Raw genomic sequence first — 22,270 nt, forward strand, 5'->3', positions numbered from 1 at the left:
CAAGGGAGGAGGGGGTGGAGAAGAGAGTGACAAGGGGGGGGGGGGGAGATTGACATCCATCACAATGCACCCCTTGCACACAATGCATCTCTTACACACACTCAATGCACTTCTTACAGACACACACACTGCATCCATTACATACACAGAAACACATCTTGCAGCCCTTACACATACAAACACAGATTCACACAACGCATTCCGTACACACATTCAGAAACACACAATACATACCTTATACACAAACACAAACTTCTTTCTTTCCCTTACATGAAAACACACTGCAATCCACTACACACACACACTGCATCATATACACAAACTGGTATCCCTATACACTACATTCCATAAGCACACAGATTAGATTCTCTAAAGCAACATATAACACATCCCCTACACACTTCACCCACTGTGAACAAACATCCCAGAGTTATGTTACTAAACTCTTGTCTCCTTGCCACACCTCCACACTATGTCACCTTGCCACTCTGTGGCCTCCTCATGCTGCTGCCACCTCCACACTATGTCACCTTGGCACTCTGTGGTCTCCTCATGCTGCTGCCACCTCCACATTATGTCACCTTGCCACTCTGTAGCCTCCTCCTGATGCTGCCGCCACCTCCAGACTCTGTCATTGGGCCACTCTGTGGTCTCATGATGCTTCCACCTCACCACTATGTCATAGGGCCACTCTGTGGACTTCTCATGCTGTTCCCACCCTCCCCACTTCATGACTGGGCCACTACTTTGCCTTTCGGCTTGGCTGACATCATCATTTATTTGACCCTTCTTCTGATTTGTCAGAAGGAAGGAAAAATGAGACGCACAATGAATCCTGTCTGTGTAGCAGCTGTAAGGCCTGTATGGTCCCATCAGAATTGGCTTGTGATTTGGTAGCCAAAAGCAGGAGTGGGTACAAAACACAGAAGACATGCAAAGATTCCATTCACGTGTCATCTGTTTTGGATCCACTCCTGTTTTTTTTGGCATTAGCAATACGGATGGATTACTGACCAAATGCTGACCGAGTGAAGGCGGATGCTCAACAGACTGGATCCGTTTTTTGTGGGTTATTGTTCTGACGGATCAGAGGAAGGGCAAAATAATCAGTGATGTCAACACAAACTTACTGCTGACACACTTTACACTCTGTCGGGGGGGGGGGGGGGAGGTCTCTACTTGTATAAGAGTTTAATAGAACAGGTTCTGTTGACATCTATGTGGAATCAGCTGACGACGGTGTAAAAGGAGTGCGCTTCTTCTTGACGCTAACATCGACCTGTAAGGTTGAGTTTACACTTGAGTTATTTGGTCAGTTTTGGCCCCGTGACTGCCCAAATAAATGAAGTATGCAGTGATTCTAAGAGCGACGCCTGTCAACTGCATGTCATACGGACTCACAGTATTATTTCACTACCAAAGCAGACTTCCTATGCGTGTTACTGCAAGGCACAGTGTTCTACACTCACTATAAAGGCTCTCTGCAGCCAGGAAATAGCATTTTTTTTACGAAAATCGCCACAAATAAATTTGGATTGAACCAATTTTTTTCCCAAAAATTGGGCGAACCAGTGAATTGGACTTTTAAAAAATTCACTCATCTCTAGTTATAACCATGGAAACGAGCAGTGTATAATGTGTATAAAAAATTAATCTAGCCAGCAAAGGAAGCAATATGGATACTCACAATACATTAGTAAGTACCTTGTATTAACTTTCTCTACACGATAAATGCTAAAGTAAGACAGCCCTTTAATGTCAATGACAGATGAGTTCACCTTTAGGTATAAAAGCATTACATAGCACTGCAACACCAGCCAGCATCAGAGAAGCAGCCTGCGTCACTCGTCGCCCAATGCAGCTCATTAGGATGGCACCTGCCAGCTTAGATGGTAAATCAATGCATCCAAAGACAAACTGCAGCAGGAAAATATCAACACCAAAATTCTGCAAGTCCATGCCAAGTCCATAAAATACAAAACTAGTGGAAAACCTGTAGAGAAGCAAAGTCATAGAACATCTGAAATGAATCACAAAAACAATATAAAGGCATACATAGGCATTCATTTTCAATGAAATACTTGTCCTATTAGTGGCACTAGTATAAGAGTCCAGAGACTGCTACAGGTTATCTGTATGAGGGCAAAAATCAGCTTGTGAAAAATAATCAAAGGCGATGGAAGAAGGTCTATTATGCAATGCATAATATATCTATCTATCTATCTATCTATCTATCTATCTATCTATCTATCATATATACACTGTATAGGCCTAGTCTCAAGCAACATGCTCTCTGGGTTCACACATGGTGTATTTGTTTTAGGATTTCACTTGTGGCTCCCAAAAGCCACCATTAAGTACAGCAGAAAATAAGGGGACGGCTATATGGACAGGTTTTTGGTGCAGTTTTTGAAGTCAAAACTAAGGGTGGATTCAAAAGAGAACTCGTATCTGTCCGTAATACCTTTATCCTTAAAGGGGTTGTCCAGAATTTTTCTATTGATGGCCTATTCTCAGGACATCAGTATCAGATTGGTGGGGGTCCGGAATCCGGCACCTCCGCAAATCAACTGTATGAGGAGAGGGCGTGCACAGTGCGCACGTGCCGTCTCCCTTCTCTCTTCCTGTTCACCGCTGCTTTGCCATAGACAGCAGTGGCAGCGCAGCAAGAGAGAAGGGAGACGGCACGTTGCGCACTGTGCGCGCCCTCTCCTCATACAGTTTATCGTCAGGAGTGCTGGGTGTCGGACCCCCGCCGATCTGATATTGATGATGACCTATCCTGAGGATAATAGATTATCTCCTTTTATGATCCACTCCTGATTTTTGCTTCAAACACTGCATAAAAAACCTTAATGTGTGGCTGTACCCTAAGTGAATGGGTTTTAACAAACCCCATTTACTTAGAGAGTATAACATCTGCAGTACATGCTGCAGTTTTCCAGATCTGCCACATGCCCCATCTGTTGGAGAAATGCTGCAGACTTTCACTGTGGATTTCATCCATTACAATGCAATAAACTATAATCCCCAGCATCCTATCCTAGTCTGCAGAATTGAGAAGTCTGAGGAATCTTTATTGCTGAGTGTGTGTGTGTCATATACTTAGTCCATTATTCACAATGCACACAGTAATAAAATGATTATCGTATTTCTATCAAAAATACTAATAATACTATATTGCATAGATATGAACAATGGTGATTAATAACAGCTGTCAGAAATGGCAGTTTCTTTTTGATGAGAAGTTAATGATCTGACCACCAGATGGCACTATCACTCTACACTAGACATACTGTATCTAGCACTGTAGATTGCCCAGATCATGAAGGTCACTATATGATTGGAGAAGTTGAGCTCTACACACGCACACACACACACACGTACTGTATTTTGTGGTTTTCTATTTAAATTTTTTCCTATGCTCTTATAGACAATAGAAAAAATACACAAAATATCCATTCCCTTACGTCCCACCAGCAGCACAGATGGGGTTAATTGCCACCCTAGAGAGTCAGACCAGCAACGGAAGTCTGCGGCCAAGAGGAAACACCTGGCCTGTTATGATTGCAACACGCCTCTTGATGAGAGTTGCCCCTATTCCAGGTGCGACAGCTGCCGTTCTGGCACCGCTACAGAACCGTCTATGCAGGATATGTACCAGTGGGCTAAGACGTACGTGGACGACTCCATCAAGGGTGTCGTACGCCTTCTAAATGAGAAGTTACCGGTTCCCTCTCAGACTCCAATGGAAGTTGTCGCCCCCACTGACAGACCTATGCCCCTTTCTGTGGGGTCATCTTCCTCGGATGAGGAGGAATCAACTTCATGTTTCTTTCCACCCGAAAAGACACAGAAGCTACTAAAGTCCATCAGGTCGGGGGACCATGATGTCGACATAGGGGAGTCTTCCGATCCCGCCTGCCGGACTCAGCGGGTCTTTAAGGCAGATGAGACCCTTCTTTCTGTGATGCGCACAGAATGGAAAAAGCCAGAAAAAGGCCCAGTCCTCACCCGGAAATTTAAGTTAATGTTTCCGATGGCTAAACCCTTAGTGGAATCATGGGGTTCCATACCTAAGGTGGACATGGCGATAGCTAAACTGTCCAGGCGCACTCTGGTTCCTGCAGACGATGGGTCTAGTCTGCAGGACCCTCTAAATAGGAGGGCAGAGTGCACCCTAAGAAGGGGTTACTCGGCGGCCGCAGCTTCGGCCTCAACCTCCATTGCAGCCACAGAGGTCTCTTCTTTCCTTAGAGCCAGCCAGGCTGAACCAAATCTAAACGGATGTCCACCAGAGTGTCTCCCGAGACGACATCCTGACCGCTTTAAAATACGTCAATCTGGCCATGGATTTCCTGTGCGACACGTCCCAGCTACAGCTGAAATTGGCAGCCAAAACAATGGCTCTAGTGTCTGCTGCTAGGAGACCTCTGTGGCTAAAGCCCTGGAATGCCGACAATGCTTCCAAATATAACCTCTGTGGGCTTCCTTTCGAACCAAACCGCTTATTCGGTTCAGAATTAGACTCCATTATGGAGGGTCTCTCGGATAAAAAGGGAAAAAGTCTCCCCCAACAGCCCTTTCGGGGCAGGGGTAGACCAGCTCGCGGGGGCCGACCAGGATAGCAGGTTGGACGTAGAGACTGGGGGGGGCCGTCTAGAAAGTTCCCTAGACGCTCCCGTAAACCCACCAGGGAGGCAAAGCCCTCCTGACTATGGGCCTCTCAGAGGCTCTTGGATAAACCCTGCTACCCCTGTTGTTACGCCTCTAGATTTTCCCGTACCCCTCCCTCACTTTCCTGTAGGGGGGCGTCTTTCCTTTTTCAAACACGTATGGGCCCAGGAAGTCTCAGATCCCTGGGTCCAAAGCATAGTAGCTACGGGCTATTCCATAGACCTCGTTTCTCTCCCCCCAGAAAAATTCATCGCCGCGCGCAGTTTTTTTCTGGCCAGACAAAGGATCCTAGAGTCCTATATCCAGGACTACATTTCCAAGGGAGCCCTGGAGGAGGTCCGGCAGGGGAGAGGGGCCTAGGGATTTATTCTCCAGTATTCCTGGTACCCAAAAAGACAGGAGATCTCCGGATGATCATAGATTTGAGATTCCTTAATCGTTTCGTAAGGAGAACCATGTTCCATATGGAAACCATAAGGTCAGTCAGCCACCTCCTCAGTCCTGGGGACGTGATGGCTACTCTGGACCTCAAGGATGCTTACCTCCACATCCCGATCCATCCCTCCTCACGGAAATTTCTCAGGATCGTGGTCCAGATTTCAGGAGTGCGCAGGCACTATCAATTTGCCGCCCTCCCCTTCGGAATCTCATCTGCCCCCCTTATCTTCACCAAGGTGGTAGTATCGGTGGTAGCAGCTCTGAGACTCCAGGGACTGACCATTGTCCCTTACCTGGACGATTGGCTCCTTCTAGCCTCTTCAGTCCCTTTACTTTCCCATCATCTTCGTGTCGCAATTTCCTTTCTGCTCCGCTTAGGCTGGATTATCAACTGGCAGAAGTCGAACGTGAGCCCTTCAACTTCTATCCATTATCTAGGATTCGTAGTCGACTCTCTGGAGATGTCCCTCCAGTTGACGCCAGAAAGAGGAGCGCGGATTCAGGACCTGGCAAGGTTCCTTTACGTACCATGACGAGTCTCCATACGGACCCTCATGAAGATGTTGGGGCTCATGTCAGCGGCTGCGGATGCAGTCCCTTGGGCTTTATGGCACCTCCGACCTCTTCAGTCGGAGGTCTTAAACAAATGGAACGGCAGCCCGGAGGGGCTAGATTCCCTGTGCTCCCTATCCAACCAAACCCGGAATTCCCTCAGATGGTGGTTCCATCTACCAGCAGGGAAGTCTATGACCCAACCAGTTTGGCTCATGTTGACTACGGACACGTCCCTTGTAGGCTGGGGCGCCCATTTAGACGGATCCCCAGTTCGGGGATCTTGGTCTCCTCAGGAGCGGCATCTTTCCTCAAATCTCCACGAGATGCGTGCTATCCGGCTAGCCCTCCTTCACTTCGCCCCTCAGATTCGGGGCAAAGCTGTGAAAGTCCAGTCAGACAACATGACTGCCGTGCTTTACATAAACAAGCAGGGAAGCACAAGATCCTTACCCCTTCTTTCAGAAATTGGGGTAATTCTACGGTGGGCAGAGCTGAACCTATCCCATCTATCTGCCACTCATATTCGAGGCTCCCTCAACTTCATTGCAGATCGCCTAAGTCGCGGCTTACCGACCATGGAGTGGTCACTGCACCCGGAGATCTTCAAGCAGCTAGTCCTCAAATGGGGTATGCCAGAAGTGGATCTTATGGCAACCAGGTTCAATACCAAGGTACAGAGGTTCTGTTCCCTATACAGGGAGGACAACCCCCTGGCGATAGATGCTCTGACAATACCGTGGAGGTTCAGGCTGGCTTACATCTTCCCTCCCTTTTCCATGATTCCGAGGGTATTGATGAAAATCCGTCAGGATCAGGCCTCGGTAATAGCCATCATACCATTTTGGCCCAGGAGATCCTGGTTTACCCAGCTCATTCAGATGAGTCGGGGACAATATTGGAAACTCCCCCCGGAGCAGACCCTGGTGTCGTGGGACATGCATCTCTGCCCAGATCTGCACAGATTCAACCTGACAGCCTGGAGGTTGATCAGTCCCTTCCCAGAGTGGATGGGCTCTCTGAGTCGGTCCTGAGGACTTTGTCGCATTCTAGAGCAGAGTCTACCAAAAAGGCCTACTCCCGGATCATGAGGATCTTCACCTCATGGTGTAGTTCCAACCACGTGGCGTCTGCAGATCCGCCCCTCTCTGCGATCTTACAATTCCTCCAGGATGGGTTGGAAAGTGGTCTCTCCCCTTCTACCCTGAAGGTCCAAGTTTTTGCCATCTCGGCCTGTCTCAACAAGCCATATTCTCGGGACCCGCTCATCAAACGCTTCCTTAAGGGAGCAGAAAGATTGAAGCCTACGATACTGAAACCCGTTCCCCAATGGGACTTATCAGTAGTTCTCAAGGGGTTAGCATCTCCCCCCTTTGAACCTTTGGAGGAGGCAAGCTTTAAATTTCTAACACTCAAGGTGGTCTTTCTTCTGGCTATTATCTCAGCCAAAAGAATTTCGGAGCTACAAGCTTTCTCCGCTTTACACCCATACATCATTTTCTTACAGGACAGAGTCCTTTTAAAATTTCTACCTTATTTTAGACCTAAGGTTCCAACTTTTCAAAATATCAATCAGGTAATTTCTCTACCTGTATTATTCTCCGCCTCCTCCTCTGATGTTCCAGTCCGACATCCACTGGACATATCGAGATGCCTCCAGATCTATGTGGATAGATCCAGAGAATTCAGGATAGATGAGAACCTCTTCATCCTGTTTGCCGGTAAGTCTAAAGGCCACAAGGCGTCTAAAACTACTATTAGTCGCTGGATCAAGGAAGCCATTAGGGAAGCTTTCACCTCCCAATCCTTAGATCCTCCGGAGTTTGTGAGGGCCCATTCTACTAGGGCCGTAGCTACCTCTGTCGCGGAGAGAAGTCTTCTCCCCCTAGAGTTGATCTGTAAGGCGGCTTCCTGGAGCTCTGAATCAACCTTCATCTCTCATTATAGAATAGATGCTAAGGTAGCAGAGTTTTCGGCTTTTGGGCAGACAGTTCTTACTTCTGCCGGGCATGAGGACCCTACCTAGGGGATTCTTCTTGCTATCTCCCCATCTGTGCTGCTGGTGGGACGTAAGGGAATCGTTAATTTCTAACGATAATTTGTTTTCCCTTAGTCCCAACAGCAGCACACAAATTTTCCCGCCCTAAGTACCTTTTCTTGATATAAACACGCTGGGCTGGGGGGCGAACCCTTCCCTTTAAGGGAGCTGGAGTTCTTCTATTGGTTATTCTTTAGGCTCATTAAAAATTCCGCCGGTCCTACCAGTCCATGGGGGGCAGTTAACCCCATCTGTGCTGCTGTTGGGACGAAGGGAAAACAAATTATCGTTAGAAATTAACGAATGTGAACTCAGCCCAACAAAGGTTACTCACCAGACCAACATAAGACAAATGGTGACTTTGCGCATCCCGGCGGTGCGGAATAAGTCCAGAGGTGAATGCGCCTGCTTCATATTATTTAACTCAGACTGCATGTGAGAAATAAGAACCTGCACAAAAAGTCAATAGAATCATGTGGATACTGTTCTTCTGTAGTGAATCACTTATATGATTTAAGCAGTTACCCATCACTTAAACAAACTGGGGCAGATTTATCAATGTAATTAGTCTAGTTTTTATGAAGCTTTTCTAACACTTTTTTCTGACAAATACAAAGGTGTCAGAAAAAATAAGGGTTCAGAAGTGCATTGAGAAATTTACGGAAGATTGAAACAACACAAAGTTATGCATCCTGTTGATTATTCTGTTAGACAATGTGGGGGGTGGACAGTAAGGGACACATTTGCCCCTTAAAGTATGTTTAGGTATTGTCAACTGTTATTGCTTGCATTGTGTTTTGCACTGCAAACGAATATAATCCAATGTATTTCATGCACAACTGCAATGTTACTAGCTGCCACAAGATGTCACAACAACATCATATACAAATGGGGCTGAAAACAGGAAGCAGAGCAGTTTGTGGCTGGGACCACATGTAGTGCCTAGGGAGTCTGTGTAGCTGAGATGGCAGACTGTAGGCCACAGAAAGCTGAATCAAACAACGCAAGTCAAACTTCCTCCACAGTTACCAGCAAAGGACTCTAGTTCCCATTTTCCAATAAAGCTGTGGCTTTTTTTTCTTGATTTACCCCTCCTTTGTTGAATTGACTTCTGGTTTTGGCTCTACTTGTCTACTAATCCTTACACCCCTATCATTTTGGTAGGTCTGCTTCTAGCAAGTTTGCACCAGTTCTTCTTGCTTCTAGCAAGTCTTCAACCTTACTCCACACACATAACCTGAGTTTTCCAGGACAAGTAATGTCTTCTCTGGCTTCCCATTACTCAGCGAATCCAATACAAAACATTAACTAATACATGAAAGGTCGTCAACACCCTGCCCTCTCCATGCATCTGTGACCTGATCTCCTGGTGTCAGGGTTCCCCCAGCAACTGGATGCTGCTGCCGTACAGAGGCAGCAGTCGCGGGAACCAGGAGTGCGGCCCGCCCTTCACTGATGTCGGAGCCCTGGGCCAAAGAGGAAGGTGGCTGGGGCTCTCAAACGTCAAGGTGCAGCAGCTTCACCCAACATGCAGGCACGCTAACATCAGCTGCTTTTCCCTGAGTATAAAGGCCGATACTTGTGTGAGATGGGGAAACAGCTATCATTGTTGAACACAACAGCTATCATTATGTGAATTAAATTAAATGTTCTGGACTGACGTTATGCTGTTTGGCCAAAAGATGTCGCCGTTTCCCAGGCACAGCTACTGGATATATAGATATTTACATATTCATGAGAGGTGGAGTTGCCAGGATGAAGGAGAAAGAGGGAGGACACAGAGAGGAGTGAATCTAGTCACATCCAAGCATGGAATCAACATTTTGCGACCACAGCTACAGTCAAGTTAAGCTAATCGCTGTTCAGGACCCGGATTCTGCCCAGGGGACAGAGGACTTCTCCCAGGAGTGCTGATGAGAGCTGAAGAACAAACTACTGCTCTGCGGTACCGCATGTTTGTTGAAGAGACTGCTTGTTTGGTTCGGAGTCATCAGCGGAGACAGAGCAGACCCGGGTCGGTAAGATTGTTCACGCAACTCATTGCAATATTGGCGCCTAGAGATTAGACCAGGCCTGTAGTTAGCTAGTTAGGGCCTCTGCTTCATGTGTCAGACCAAAAAGTATTTCTACGGTTCACAAAAGGACATTGCACAGTTGAGAACTGATAGACGTCTCACCGGCTCAATCCAGCTCAACATGTTGTGCAGGAGTAATACGCAGGCACGTGCCCAAGGACCAGTTACAGTTGCATTGGGGGCTCTAGAGGGTGGCATCAGACAGACAGTGATGGTAAGGCACGAAACCAAGAGAGACACCCTAGAGAAAATATTCTCCCTGCTGGAGAGAGCCCAAGGGGGGCGTGCTAAAGTAGTGCAGTTGCGGAGCCACTTCTTCAACCGACCAAAGCGAGAGGGCGAGACCCTGATGCAGTACTCCAATGCCCTACAGGAGACACTACATGAAATACAGCAGCGAGACCCAGAGGCCATGGGAGCATTCTGGGAGGTGGACCGGCTACTGAGAGACCAGTTCATAGTAGGGCTCTCCAACAAGTTCTTACAAGACAAATTGCAAGAGATGACCTGGACGACAGCCGACATGACATTCTACAGCATCTACCTAGCCGCCGCGGAGAGAGAGGAAGAGCACATGCCTGTGGCGGCGAGAGTAATGACTAGCACCCATGCTACAGGGGACCGGTTGGGGTCTGAAGACTCAGTCCTTAACAGAATTGAGAGAACTTCGGCTGGAAGTGTCCCAGATGAAGGAATCTCCCCTGCCTCCGGGAATGACCTCAGCACTCCGAGCCACTCTACCCAGGATAACTCATGTGCGAGGACACGTCAAAAGAGGACCCCTCTGCTGGGCTTGCCAACAGTACGGCCATATGGCCAGAGATTGCCCCGAACAGATGAAGTCCAAGCCAACGTTAAACTTCTGACTGCCGCAGTAGCTGGGCGTCTTAAGGCGGTACACCAGAAGCTAAGCCCTATGCATGAGGAACATGACCTGTATGCCAGTTATGGAAGCCGAGTTGGAAGGCCAGAAGGTACGCTGCCTAGTTGATACAGGGTCGGAGTGCAGCTGTCACGGGTAGTACGGGGAAGGAAAGAAAACCAAAGGGAACAACAACAAAACAACTACAAACTAGGCCCCAAGCCTAGGGAATAAAGAGGTCACCTCCTAGCAAACCCTGACTCTCTCCCTAAGCTGCTAACCACATGTGCAAATCTCAAAGGTAGAAATGCACATGCACTGGAACCTGAGGCTACTGACACACTGCACCAAACCCTCAGCTTAGGGAACAGGGAAAGAGGCAACTGGCTCCTTCAAACCTGAAGGAGCCAGTGTCTTCCTGAGGCCTAGTCAGGACAGACACAACAAGAAAAGGGAAAGGACTTAGCTTGAGAAGCAACTGGAACAGGAGAATCACCACACAAGCAGAGCACTCCTCAGAAGAACTATTAGCCGCAGGGAAACCAGTGAAAGGCGGAACATATAAAGGGGCCACCTGACTGATAATGAGCAACACCTGTGAAGGGGTGGAAACCTGTCAGCAACAATGAAAACAATAGAGATCTGTCAGATCGACTCCTGAGTCTTCCGTCTATCTGAACTTCTATCTCTGCCAGAGCTGGTGGTGATAGTACCCCCCCTTCTACGGATGACCTCCGGGCACCCAGGACCAACTTTATCAGGGTGGGCTCTGTGAAAAGCCCTCAGCAGCCGACTGGCATTCACATCAGTCGCCGGGACCCACATTCTCTCCTCCGGACCGTAACCCATCCAATGAACGAGGTATTGAAGGGAACCCCGAAGGACACGAGAGTCAACAACTTTGGAAATTTAAAACTCCAGATTCCCGTCAACCATGACAGGTGGAGGTGGCAAGGGAGATGGTACAGCAGGTTCCACATAACTCTTTAACAAAGATTTATGGAAGACATTATGGATCTTCCAAGCCTGCGGAAGTTCAAGGCGAAAAGAAACCGGATTAATAATGGCAGAGATCTTGTATGGACCAATAAATCTTGGACCTAACTTCCAGGATGGCAGCTTCAACTTAATGTTCTCAGTGGTCAACCACACCAAATCACGCACATTCAGGTCCGGACCAGACACATGTTTCTTGTCAGCCATACGTTTATACCTATCGCCCATCTTTTTTAAATTGATTAGATTTTTCCGCCAGATAGATGACAAGGAAGAAGCAAATCTCTCCTCATCAGGAATACCAGAGAACGTACCAAACTGAGGGTGAAACCCATATGCACCAAAAAATGGTGACTTATCAGTATACCCCTAACGACGGTTATTCAAAGCAAATTCAGCCAACGACAAAAATGAGGACCACTTCTCCTCAAATATGTCGCCAGATTCTGGTTAGTGCATTCAGTTTGTCCGTTCGACTGAGGGTGAAAAGCCGAAGAGAAGGACAAACAAATCCCCAGGCAATTACAGAAAGCTATCCAGAATCTGGAAACAAATTGAGTCCCTCTATCAGACACCACATCAGAGGGAATGCTGTGTAATTTCACAATGTTATCAACAAATGCCCGAGCAAGAGTTTTGGCATTGGGTAGACCAGAAAATGGAATAAAGTGTGCCATCTTACTGAAGCGGTCGACCACCACCAAAATCACCGTCATCCCAGAAGAACTGGGCAAATCGGTAATAAAGTCCATGGACAAGTGCGTCCTTGGATGGGATAGAATGGACAAAGGAAGAAGAGATCCTGAGGGCCGAGTATGGTCACTTTGGCACGTGCACAGGTCTCACAAGCTGCCACATAGCCCTCAACACTCTTACGTAAACCCGGCCACCAGAATCTCCGAGAAATATGATCAACAGTGGATCTGCTCCCAGGGTGTCCAGCAAGGACAGTATCATGATGTTCCTTAAACACCTTGTGACGAAGCTCAGAAGGAACAAACAACTTGCTGGGGGACAGGATTCAGGTGCCTCTCCGTGAACTTCTAACACCTCCGCCTCCAGTTCAGGATAGAGGGCGGATACAACCACCCCATCAGCCAAAATTGGACCAGGATCCTCAGTATCACCCCCCCCCCCCCCCAGGGAAGCTACGCGACAAAGCATCCGCCTTGACATTTTTGACCCCAGGGCGAAAGGTGACAATGAAATTGAATCTGGAAAAAAAGAAAGACCATCTGGCCTGCCTTGGGTTCAAACGTTTAGCCGACTCCAGGTAGGCCAGATTTTTATGATCGGTAAATACAGTAATGGGATGAATCGCTCCCTCTAACCAATGACGCCTTTCCTCAAAGGCCAACTTAATGGCCAGCAGCTCTCTATTGCCAACATTATTATTTCTCTCGGCAGAAGAGAGTTTTTTCGAAAAAGAAAGCACAAGGGCGCCATTTGTCAGGAGAAGGACCCTGCGACAGAACTGCACCAACTCCCACTTCTAAAGTGTCCACCTCAACAATAAATGGCTGAGACACATAAGGCTGCATCAAAATGGGAGCAGAAGAAAAACATTTCTTTATAATGGAAAAAGCATGTAACGCCTCTTCTGACCAGACAGAGAAATCCACCCTTTTCTTAGTCATGTCAGTCAGAGGTTTGACAACAGTGGAATTATTCAAGATACATTTTTTGTAGTAATTGGTAAACCCCAAAAACCTCATAAGCGCTTTCTGATTCTCGGGCAGATCCCATTCCAAGACCGCACAAACTTTTTCGGGATCCATGCGAAAGCCCGAAGCGGAAAGCAGGTAACCCAAAAAAGGAATCTCTTGGACAGCAAACACACATTTTTCTATCTTGGCATATAACTTATTCTCCCGGAGGATCAGCAAGACTTGTCTCAAATGATCCTGATGACTCCATGTCAGGCGAATAAATCAATATGTAATCCAGGTATACGACAACAATCCTTCCCTACCAAATGATGAAAAATGTAATTGATGAAATGTTGAAATACTGCCGGGGCATTGGTCAAACCAAAAGGCATGACGAAGTTCTCAAAATTACCCTCTGGGGTATTAAACGCAGTCTTCTATCCATCCCTTTCCTTGATCCTGACCAGATTATCTGCCCCTCTAAGGTCTAATTTAGAAAACACCTTAGCTTCAACAATCTGGTTGAACAAATCTGGGATCAGGGGAAGGGGATAAGGATCACGAATAGTGATGTGATTCAACTCTCGGAAATCTAGACACGGTCTCAATGTCCCAAAAAAGAACCCTGCCGCCATAGGTGACTTAGATGGTCTGATGTGTCCCTTTGCCAAACTCTCAGTAATATACTTTCGCATAGCAACTCTTTCGGGTTCAGACAGGTTATACAACCGAGACTTTGGCAACTTAGGTCTGGGAATCAGATTGACAGGGTAATCATATTCTCTATGAGGGGTTAAGTCCTGATTCACACCCTCAGCGAACACATCAGAGAAATCAGAGAGAAACGGGGGCAACATCTTAATGGATATCCCAGCAAGAGATGTGACGAGACAGTTGTCCATACAGTAATCACTCCAGCCCTTGATCTGTCTCGCTTGCCAATCAATGACAGAATTATGTTTGGACAACCATGGCAACCCTAGCGCCAGAGGGGCCGGCAGACCCTTCATTATAAAACAAGAAATACCCTCAACATGAGAATCCCTCACCCTTAACTGGATATCCTGCACCATGTGAGTCAAAGATGTTTGACAAAGGGGAGCCGAATCAATAGAGAACACTGAGATCTCTTTGTCCAGTGTACTAGATTTAAAACCATGCATCAGGACTAACTGGTAATCCACAAGGTTAACCCCTGCCCCACTGTCCAAAAATACCTCCACATCAATATTTTTGGAATCTAGTGTCACCCTGGCAGGCAGGAGAAAACGGGTACTATCGGTAAAAGAAAAGAGCATGTTCTCAGATTCACCAACTACTCTGCCAAGAGTTAGAGAACAAAACTTATGGGTAACTCCCTCTTTTTTTTATTCTCGCCTACATATTTTACATAGGGACAAACATTAACAAAATGACCCCCTTTACCACAAAAAAACAGAGTCTCTTTCTAGCCCTGAAGTTCTTATCACCAAGGTCTGGAGAGACCCGTCCCAAATGCATAGGTTCCTCTCCAGACATGGTCTCAGGTGTCTCAGTACCCCGAGTGTCAGAGGGGACCGACCTCCCTTCAGGTAATACGTCTCGAGAGAACGGAGTCTTGCACCTTTCCCTCAGACGTCTATCAATTTGTACCGCAAGAGACATGGCAGCCACTAATGAAACAGGATTTTCATGGAGTGCTAGGGAATTTTTTAGTCTCTCAGAAAGCCCCTGACAGAACTGACTCCGGAGGGCAGGGTTATTCCACTCAGAATCAGTTGCCCACCTCCTGAATTCAGAGCAATAGGACTCAGCAGACCGATTTCCCTGATGTAAGCCGCGCAACATAGATTCAGCCAGAGAAACTCTATCTGGGTCGTCATAAATAAGTCCCAGGCCTCCTGAATTCAGAGCAATAGGACTCAGCCGACCGATTTCCCTGATGCAAGCTGCGCAACATAGATTCAGCCAGAGAAACTCAATCTGGGTCATCATAAATAAGTCCCAGGGCTCTGAAAAAACTATCCACCGACCGGAGGGATTGGGATCCGGTCGGCAAAGAAAAGGCCCAGGATTGAGCGTCACCTTTCAATAAAGAAATAACGATCCCCACCTTTTGACTCTCGTCACCAGAGGAGTGATGGCGTAAGCAAAAATAAAGTTTACATGACTCCCTGAACCAAACGAAGTTGTCACTTCCTCCGGCAAATTGGTCCGGGACGGCGATCTTAGATTCAGAGCAGGTCTGGACTCCACTGGCGGAGACAGACACCTGACACCTTGCAACAGTTTCATGGAGGTCTGCTACCTCCATTGACAACCCCTGCATGCGATCCACCAGTGCAGAGACAGGATCCATGACAACACAGAGCAGGGGAAACAGTAACAGTATTTGGCAGCTAATAATGTCACGGGTAGTACGGGGAAGGAAAGACAACCAAAGGGAACAACAACAAAACAACTACAGACTAGCCCCCAAGCCTAGGGAATAAAGAGGCCACCTTCTAGCAAACCCTGACTCTCTCCCTAAGCTGCTAACCATATGTGCAAATCTCAAAGATAAAAAATGCACATGCACTGGAACCTGAGGCTACTGACACACTGCACCAAACCCTCAGCTTAGGGAACAGGGAAAGAGGCAACCGGCTCCTACCAACCTGAAGGAGCCAATGTCTCCCTGAGGCCTAGTCAGGACAGACACAACAAGAAAAAGGCAAGGACTTAGCTTGAGAAGCAACTGGAACAGGAGAATCACCACACAAGCAGAGCACTCCTCAGAAGAACTATTAGCCGCAGGGAAACCAGTGAAAGGCGGAACATATAAAGGGGCCATCTGACTCATAATGAGCAACACCTGCGAAGGGGTGGAAACCTGTCAGCAACAATGAAAACAATAGAGATCTGTCAGATTGACTCCTGAGTCTTCCGTCTATCTGAACTTCAAAGATCTCTCCCAGAGCCAGCGGTGACAGCACCCTTATGCCTTTGGAGTTCTTTGAAAGACACTTTGGACATATGATGGAGCCGGAAGATGGGAGCGTCATCAGGCTGCCGGCTGCCAATAACAGAGAATTGGACGTCCAAGGGATAGTCTGGATGCGGGTCCAACTGTTTATGCAAGACATCGGCAAGAAGGGGGTGGTGCTGGTGGACCATTCGTCTCGGAAAGGAATGGACGTGACACCAATTATAGCTTGCTGCATTTTTAAAGTGCTGCTTTTATAAGTCACACCACACAAAAACAAAAGTTTTAGATTTTAGAAAAACTGACTTTTCTAAAATTAGATTAGTGGTATACGAGTCCCTATCAGATTGAAACTGTTTTAATGGAGTCCAGGAGAAATGGGACTACTTAAAAGTAGCACTAGTGAAGGCAACAGATAATTGCATTAGGCTTGTCAGTAAAAGCAAAAAAAGGAAGAGACCACTGTGGTACTCAGCAGAAGTGGCCAAAATCATTAAAAACAAAAAGATAGCATTTAGTAATTATAAAATAAAAACGAGGATGACAGGGAAATTTATAAGATTAGGCAGAGAGAGGCCAAACAAGTTATAAGAGCTTTTAAAGCACAGGCAGAAGAGAAATTAGCTCAGTCAGTGAAAAAAGGCGATAAGACATTCTTCAGATACATAAATAAAATTAAAAGGAAACTAAAACAAGGAATTAACTAATTAAAAACAAAAGAAGGAAGGTATATGGAAGAAGATGAAGAACTAGCTGACTGCCTCAATGAATACTTCTGTTCAGTTTTTACAAAGGAAAATGAAGGAAAAGGACCTCAGTTAGGAAGGAAGACTAATAAATCTTTTGATGCATGTGTCTTTACAGAGGAAGAGGTTCTAAGTCAGCTGTCTAAAATAATACAAATAAGTCACAGGGGCCTGATGAGATACACCCAAAGCTATTAAAAAAGAGCTAGTGCATGCATGGAATAGCCTTCCTGCAGAAGTGGTAGCTGCAAATACAGTGAAGGAGTTTAAGCATGCATGGGATAGGCATACGGCCATCCTTCATATAAGATAGGGCCAAGGACTATTCATAGAATTCAGTATATTGGGCAGACTAGATGGGCCAAATGGTTCTTATCTGCAGACACATTCTATGTTTCTAGGCATGAATGTGCTGAGAGACCTAGATCATCAACTCTATGCCAAAGAAGGGCTGAAGTATGGCAACAGGCCACCACACACAGGGCAACCGAGAAGGTTCTACAGCAGATGGTGAGGAGCTGTAGTCTGCGAAAGAGCAACCTGTCCGGTCGTCCCATTGGACACGTGAAGGTGCCGCGGAGGACCCCGGTGAAGATCCCACCTTGACAAGAACAAATATTGACACTACCAGGGGGGTGCTGGGCGACAGCTGAATGGATTGGAGGTTCTGATCGAGCTCGCTTACCAAGAGGAAACGCAGACTCGCCCACTGGTAGCCCGGGACCTCTCTATTGTGAAGGATGGATGTGTGCCTGTACGCTGCCTCAACGTTGAGTTAACCATTCCTGGGAATACCTTGCTGGCCAAAGTTTATATGTCCGAAAGGGACATCCTTCGACAAGGGGGCTTCAGCCAGCCTGGACCTATGCTGTAGAGTTTCATCAAAGGACCCCAACAGCGGAGTGGAACGGTCCAGTGATCATGGCCCGGATGGGGGTGGACTGCAAGGCCCTGACTCCAGAACAACAGGAGTTGCTGGAAGACACCCTTTGGGAATTTCAGGAGGCGTTCTCAATACATGATGAGGACTTTGGGTGTGCTTCCGCCATCGAGCACAAAATCCCCACCGGCGTTGCTGCGCCAATCAGGGAACGTTACCGACAAACCCTGCCTAGAATGTACCAGGAGGTGAAAGACATGGTGGCCAGCATGTTGGAGGACTAGGTGATCCAGGAGAGTCAAAGTCCTTGGCCTGCTTCGGTAGTCTTGGTGCAGAAGAAAGACGGGAGTCTCCAGTCCTGCGTGGATTATCTGTCACATCTGTGACAGGTCTCAGAAGGTCTGAAAGATTATCTATGCATTAGTGATCTGACAGCCTCTTTCGGTTTCACTTTGTCTGTGTGTTGCTGGTATGTCCACACGTCCTTTTCAGGTGTGGATCATGTGACTACCTCACCCTATTTAGTCTGACTTTTCCCATCGCTCCTTGCTTGGGATAGCTTCCAAGACCATACCGCTATTTTTGTTCTGATCTGTGCAGCTATGGATACTATGTCTGCACTGGTCGAACAGCTGCAGAAACTGACTTTGAAGGTAGCAGACCTCCGCGCAACTGTCTTGCAGATTCAGAGTCCACAGGCTGCTGGTTCCGGTGGTGGGTCCCAGGCCTGTCCTGAACCGAAAGTGGCTCTCCCGGACAGGTTTTCCGGGGGTAGTGACAATTTTATCTGGTTCAGGGATTCATGTAAATTATACTTTAAGCTGCGTCCATACTCTTCTGAAGATGAGTGTCAACGTGTGGGTATGATTATTTCATTGCTTAAAGAGGATGCCCAATCTTGGGTTTTTTCTCTGCCGACCGGATCACCGTCCCTCCGGTCGGTAGATGAATTCTTCAGAGCCTTGGGTCTCATCTACGATGACCCGGATCGGATCTCTCAGGCCGAGACCAAGTTACGGAGTTTGCAGCAGGGAGAACGTTCTGCGGAGACCTATTGCTCTGAATTTAGGAGATGGGCTACCGATACTGTGTGGAACAATCCTGCTCTCCGTAGCCAATTCTGTCAGGGTCTCTCTGAGAGACTGCAGGACGCGTTGGCCTTTCATGAAAATCCTGTGTCATTGGAGGCAGCTACACTCACCTAAAGAATTATTAGGAACACCTGTTCTATTTCTCATTAATGCAATTATCTAGTCAACCAATCACATGGCAGTTGCTTCAATGCATTTAGGGGTATGGTCCTGGTCAAGACAATCTCCTGAACTCCAAACTGAATGTCAGAATGGGAAAGAAAGGTGATTTAAGCAATTTTGAGCGTGGCATGGTTGTTGGTGCCAGACGGGCCGGTCTGAGTATTTCACAATCTGCTCAGTTACTGGGATTTTCACGCACAACCATTTCTAGGGTTTACAAAGAATGGTGTGAAAAGGGAAAAACATCCAGTATGCGGCAGTCCTGTGGGCAAAAATGCCATGTGGATGCTAGAGGTCAGAGGAGAATGGGCCGACTGATTCAAGCTGATAGAAGAGAAACGTTGACTGAAATACCCACTCGTTACAACCGAGGTATGCAGCAAAGCGTTTGTGAAGCCACAACACGCACAACCTTGAGGCGGATGGGCTACAACAGCATAAGACCCCACCGGGTACCACTCATCTCCACTACAAATAGGAAAAAGAGGCCACAATTTGCACGAGCTCACCAAAATTGGACTGTTGAAGACTGGAAAAATGTTGCCTGGTCTGATGAGTCTCGATTTCTGTTGAGACATTCAAATGGTAGAGTCCGAATTTGGCGTAAACAGAATGAGAACATGTATCCATCCTCTGATGGCTACTTCCAGCAGGATAATGCACCATGTTACAAAGCTCGAATAATTTCAAATTGATTTCTTGAACATGACAATGAGTTCACTGTACTAAAATGGCCCCCACAGTCACCAGATCTCAACCAAATAGAGCATCTTTGGGATGTGGTGGAACTGGAGCTTCGTGCCCTGGATGTGCATCCCTCAAATCTCCATCAACTGCAAGATGCTATTCTATCAATATGGGCCAACATTTCTAAAGAATGCTATCAGCACCTTGTTGAATCAATGCCACGTAGAATTAAGGCAGTTCTGAAGGCAAAAGGGGGTCCAACACCGTATTAGTATGGTGTTCCTAATAATTCTTTAGGTGAGTGTATGTCCCTTGCTGTACGCCTGAGGGAGAGATCTAGGGGTCCTCACCTTCAGAACGTACTGTCCAATAAGGGTACTGCTTCCTTTGACACATATGGTGGAGAGACACTGGTAGTTGCGCCTTGTGATGAGCCTTTGCAGTTAGGAGGAGCTACTCCTGGCAAAAGCTTGGGTCATGTGAAAGGAGTCTGCTTTTATTGTGGCAAGAAGGGACATTTTGTGAATATTTGTCCGTACTTGCAGCATCAAGGTGTAAACAAAAAGAAAAAAACTTTTAATCCTCAAATTACTATTGGTGGTGTGGATGGGGAGCAAGAAAACCTACTTTTGTCTTTTACTGGTACTACCCGTTTTCTCCTGTCTGCCGAGGTGGCGCTAGAGTCCAAAACTGTGAAAATCGAAGCATTTATCGACAGTGGGGCAGGAGTTAACTTGATTGATGGAGAGTTTGTACGCATTTATGGGTTGACTACTAATGCATTAGAGAAAAGTATTTCTGTATTTGCAATTGACTCAGCACCTCTCACCCAAAAATGCCTGTCGCAGGTAGTGAATGACATTCATTTAAGAGTGGGTGATTTGCATCAGGAATCTATCTCCTGTTATGTATTGGAGGATCTGCCTGCTCCGTTGGTGTTGGGCTTACCATGTTTAAGCAAACATAACCCTAACATCGACTGGCAAGCGAGACAGATTCTCGATTGGAGTGATTTTTGCAAGGACAACTATCTTAATGCATCATTCTCTATGGTGACCACTAAAACTGTACCCTCATTCATTTCAGAATTTTCTGATGTTTTCTCTGAGAGTGGTAATCAGGAGTTGCCTCCGCACCGGGAGTATGACTGTCCCGTCAATCTTATTCCCGGAGCTAAATTGCCCAAATCTCGGTTGTATAATCTTTCGGAACCCGAAAGAAAGGCCATGCGAGAGTATATTACCGAGAGTTTAGCAAAGGGACATATTAGACCATCCAAGTCCCCAGTGGCTGCTAGGTTTTTCTTTGTAAAGAAAAAAGATGGTACCCTGAGACCATGCCTGGACTTCCGAGAGCTCAATCGTATTACTGTCCGTGATCCTTACCCCCTTCCTTTAATTCCGGATTTTTTTAGTCAGATTGTCGGTGCCAAGGTGTTCTCTAAGTTGGATCTGAGGGGGGCATATAATCTGGTAAGGATCAAGGAGTGGAATGAGTGGAAGACCGCATTTAATACCCCTGAGGGTCATTTTGAAAACCTGGTCATGCCCTTTGGGTTAACCAATGCTCCTGCGGTTTTTCAACACTTTGTCAATGACATCTTTCATCATCTGGTGGGGAGGTTTGTCGTTGTGTACCTTGATGACATACTAATTTATTCGCCTAATATGGAGACTCATCAGGATCATGTGAGACAGGTGTTACAGATCCTAAGAGAGAATAAGTTGTATGCTAAGATGGAAAAGTGTGTATTTGCTGTACAGGAAGTGCAATTTCTGGGTTACCTGCTCTCATCCTCTGGGTTTCGTATGGATCCCGAGAAGGTCCGTGCCGTGTTGGACTGGGATCGACCCGAAAACCTGAAAGCGCTTATGCGGTTTTTGGGGTTTACCAACTACTACCGTAAATTTATCTTGAACTATTCATCGGTAGTTAAACCTTTAACAGACATGACTAGGAAGGGTGCGAATATTTCTGTCTGGTCTGATGCGGCATTACAGGCCTTTTCTGCTGTGAAAAAATGTTTTGTTTCGGCCCCTATTCTGATGCAACCGGGCGTGACTCAGCCATTTTTTTGTTGAGGTTGACGCGTCCGAGGTATGGGTAGGAGCAATCTTGTTGCAAGGTCCTTCACCTAGTAAATGGCGCCCATGTACATTTTTCTCTAAAAAACTCTCTACCGCTGAAAGGAATTATGATGTGGGGAATAGGGAATTGCTGGCCATTAAGTTGGCGTTCGAGGAATGGCGGCATTTGTTGGAAGGAGCAAGTCACCCTATTACGGTAATTACGGATCACAAGAATCTGGCCTGCCTGGAGTCGGCTAAGCGACTGAACCCCAGGCAGGGCAGATGGTCATTGTTTTTCACCAGATTTAACTTCATCGTCACTTACCGCCCTGGGGTTAAGAACGTCACGGCGGATGCTTTGTCCCGTAGCTTTCCTGGGGGGTGGGGTGAGTCTAATGACCCTA

At 46.8% G+C, this 22,270-nt stretch overlaps 1 protein-coding gene across 1 annotated transcript in view; it reads right to left on the reverse strand.

The window, feature by feature from the left end:
- Positions 1 to 22,270, reverse strand: part of LOC120980918 (solute carrier family 22 member 6-A-like) — a 164,982-nt gene that overhangs the window by 48,273 nt on the left and 94,439 nt on the right. The window contains exons 6-7 of the mRNA XM_040410296.1: positions 8,040 to 8,155; positions 1,779 to 1,993 (exon numbers count right to left, since the gene is read on the reverse strand). Of these exons, the coding sequence (XP_040266230.1) occupies positions 1,779 to 1,993; positions 8,040 to 8,155 (331 nt within the window). The remainder of the gene's footprint in view (positions 1 to 1,778; positions 1,994 to 8,039; positions 8,156 to 22,270) is intronic.

The sequence above is a fragment of the Bufo bufo genome, chromosome 10 (assembly GCF_905171765.1).
Source record: "Bufo bufo chromosome 10, aBufBuf1.1, whole genome shotgun sequence".
NCBI classification, from domain to species: domain Eukaryota; kingdom Metazoa; phylum Chordata; class Amphibia; order Anura; family Bufonidae; genus Bufo; species Bufo bufo.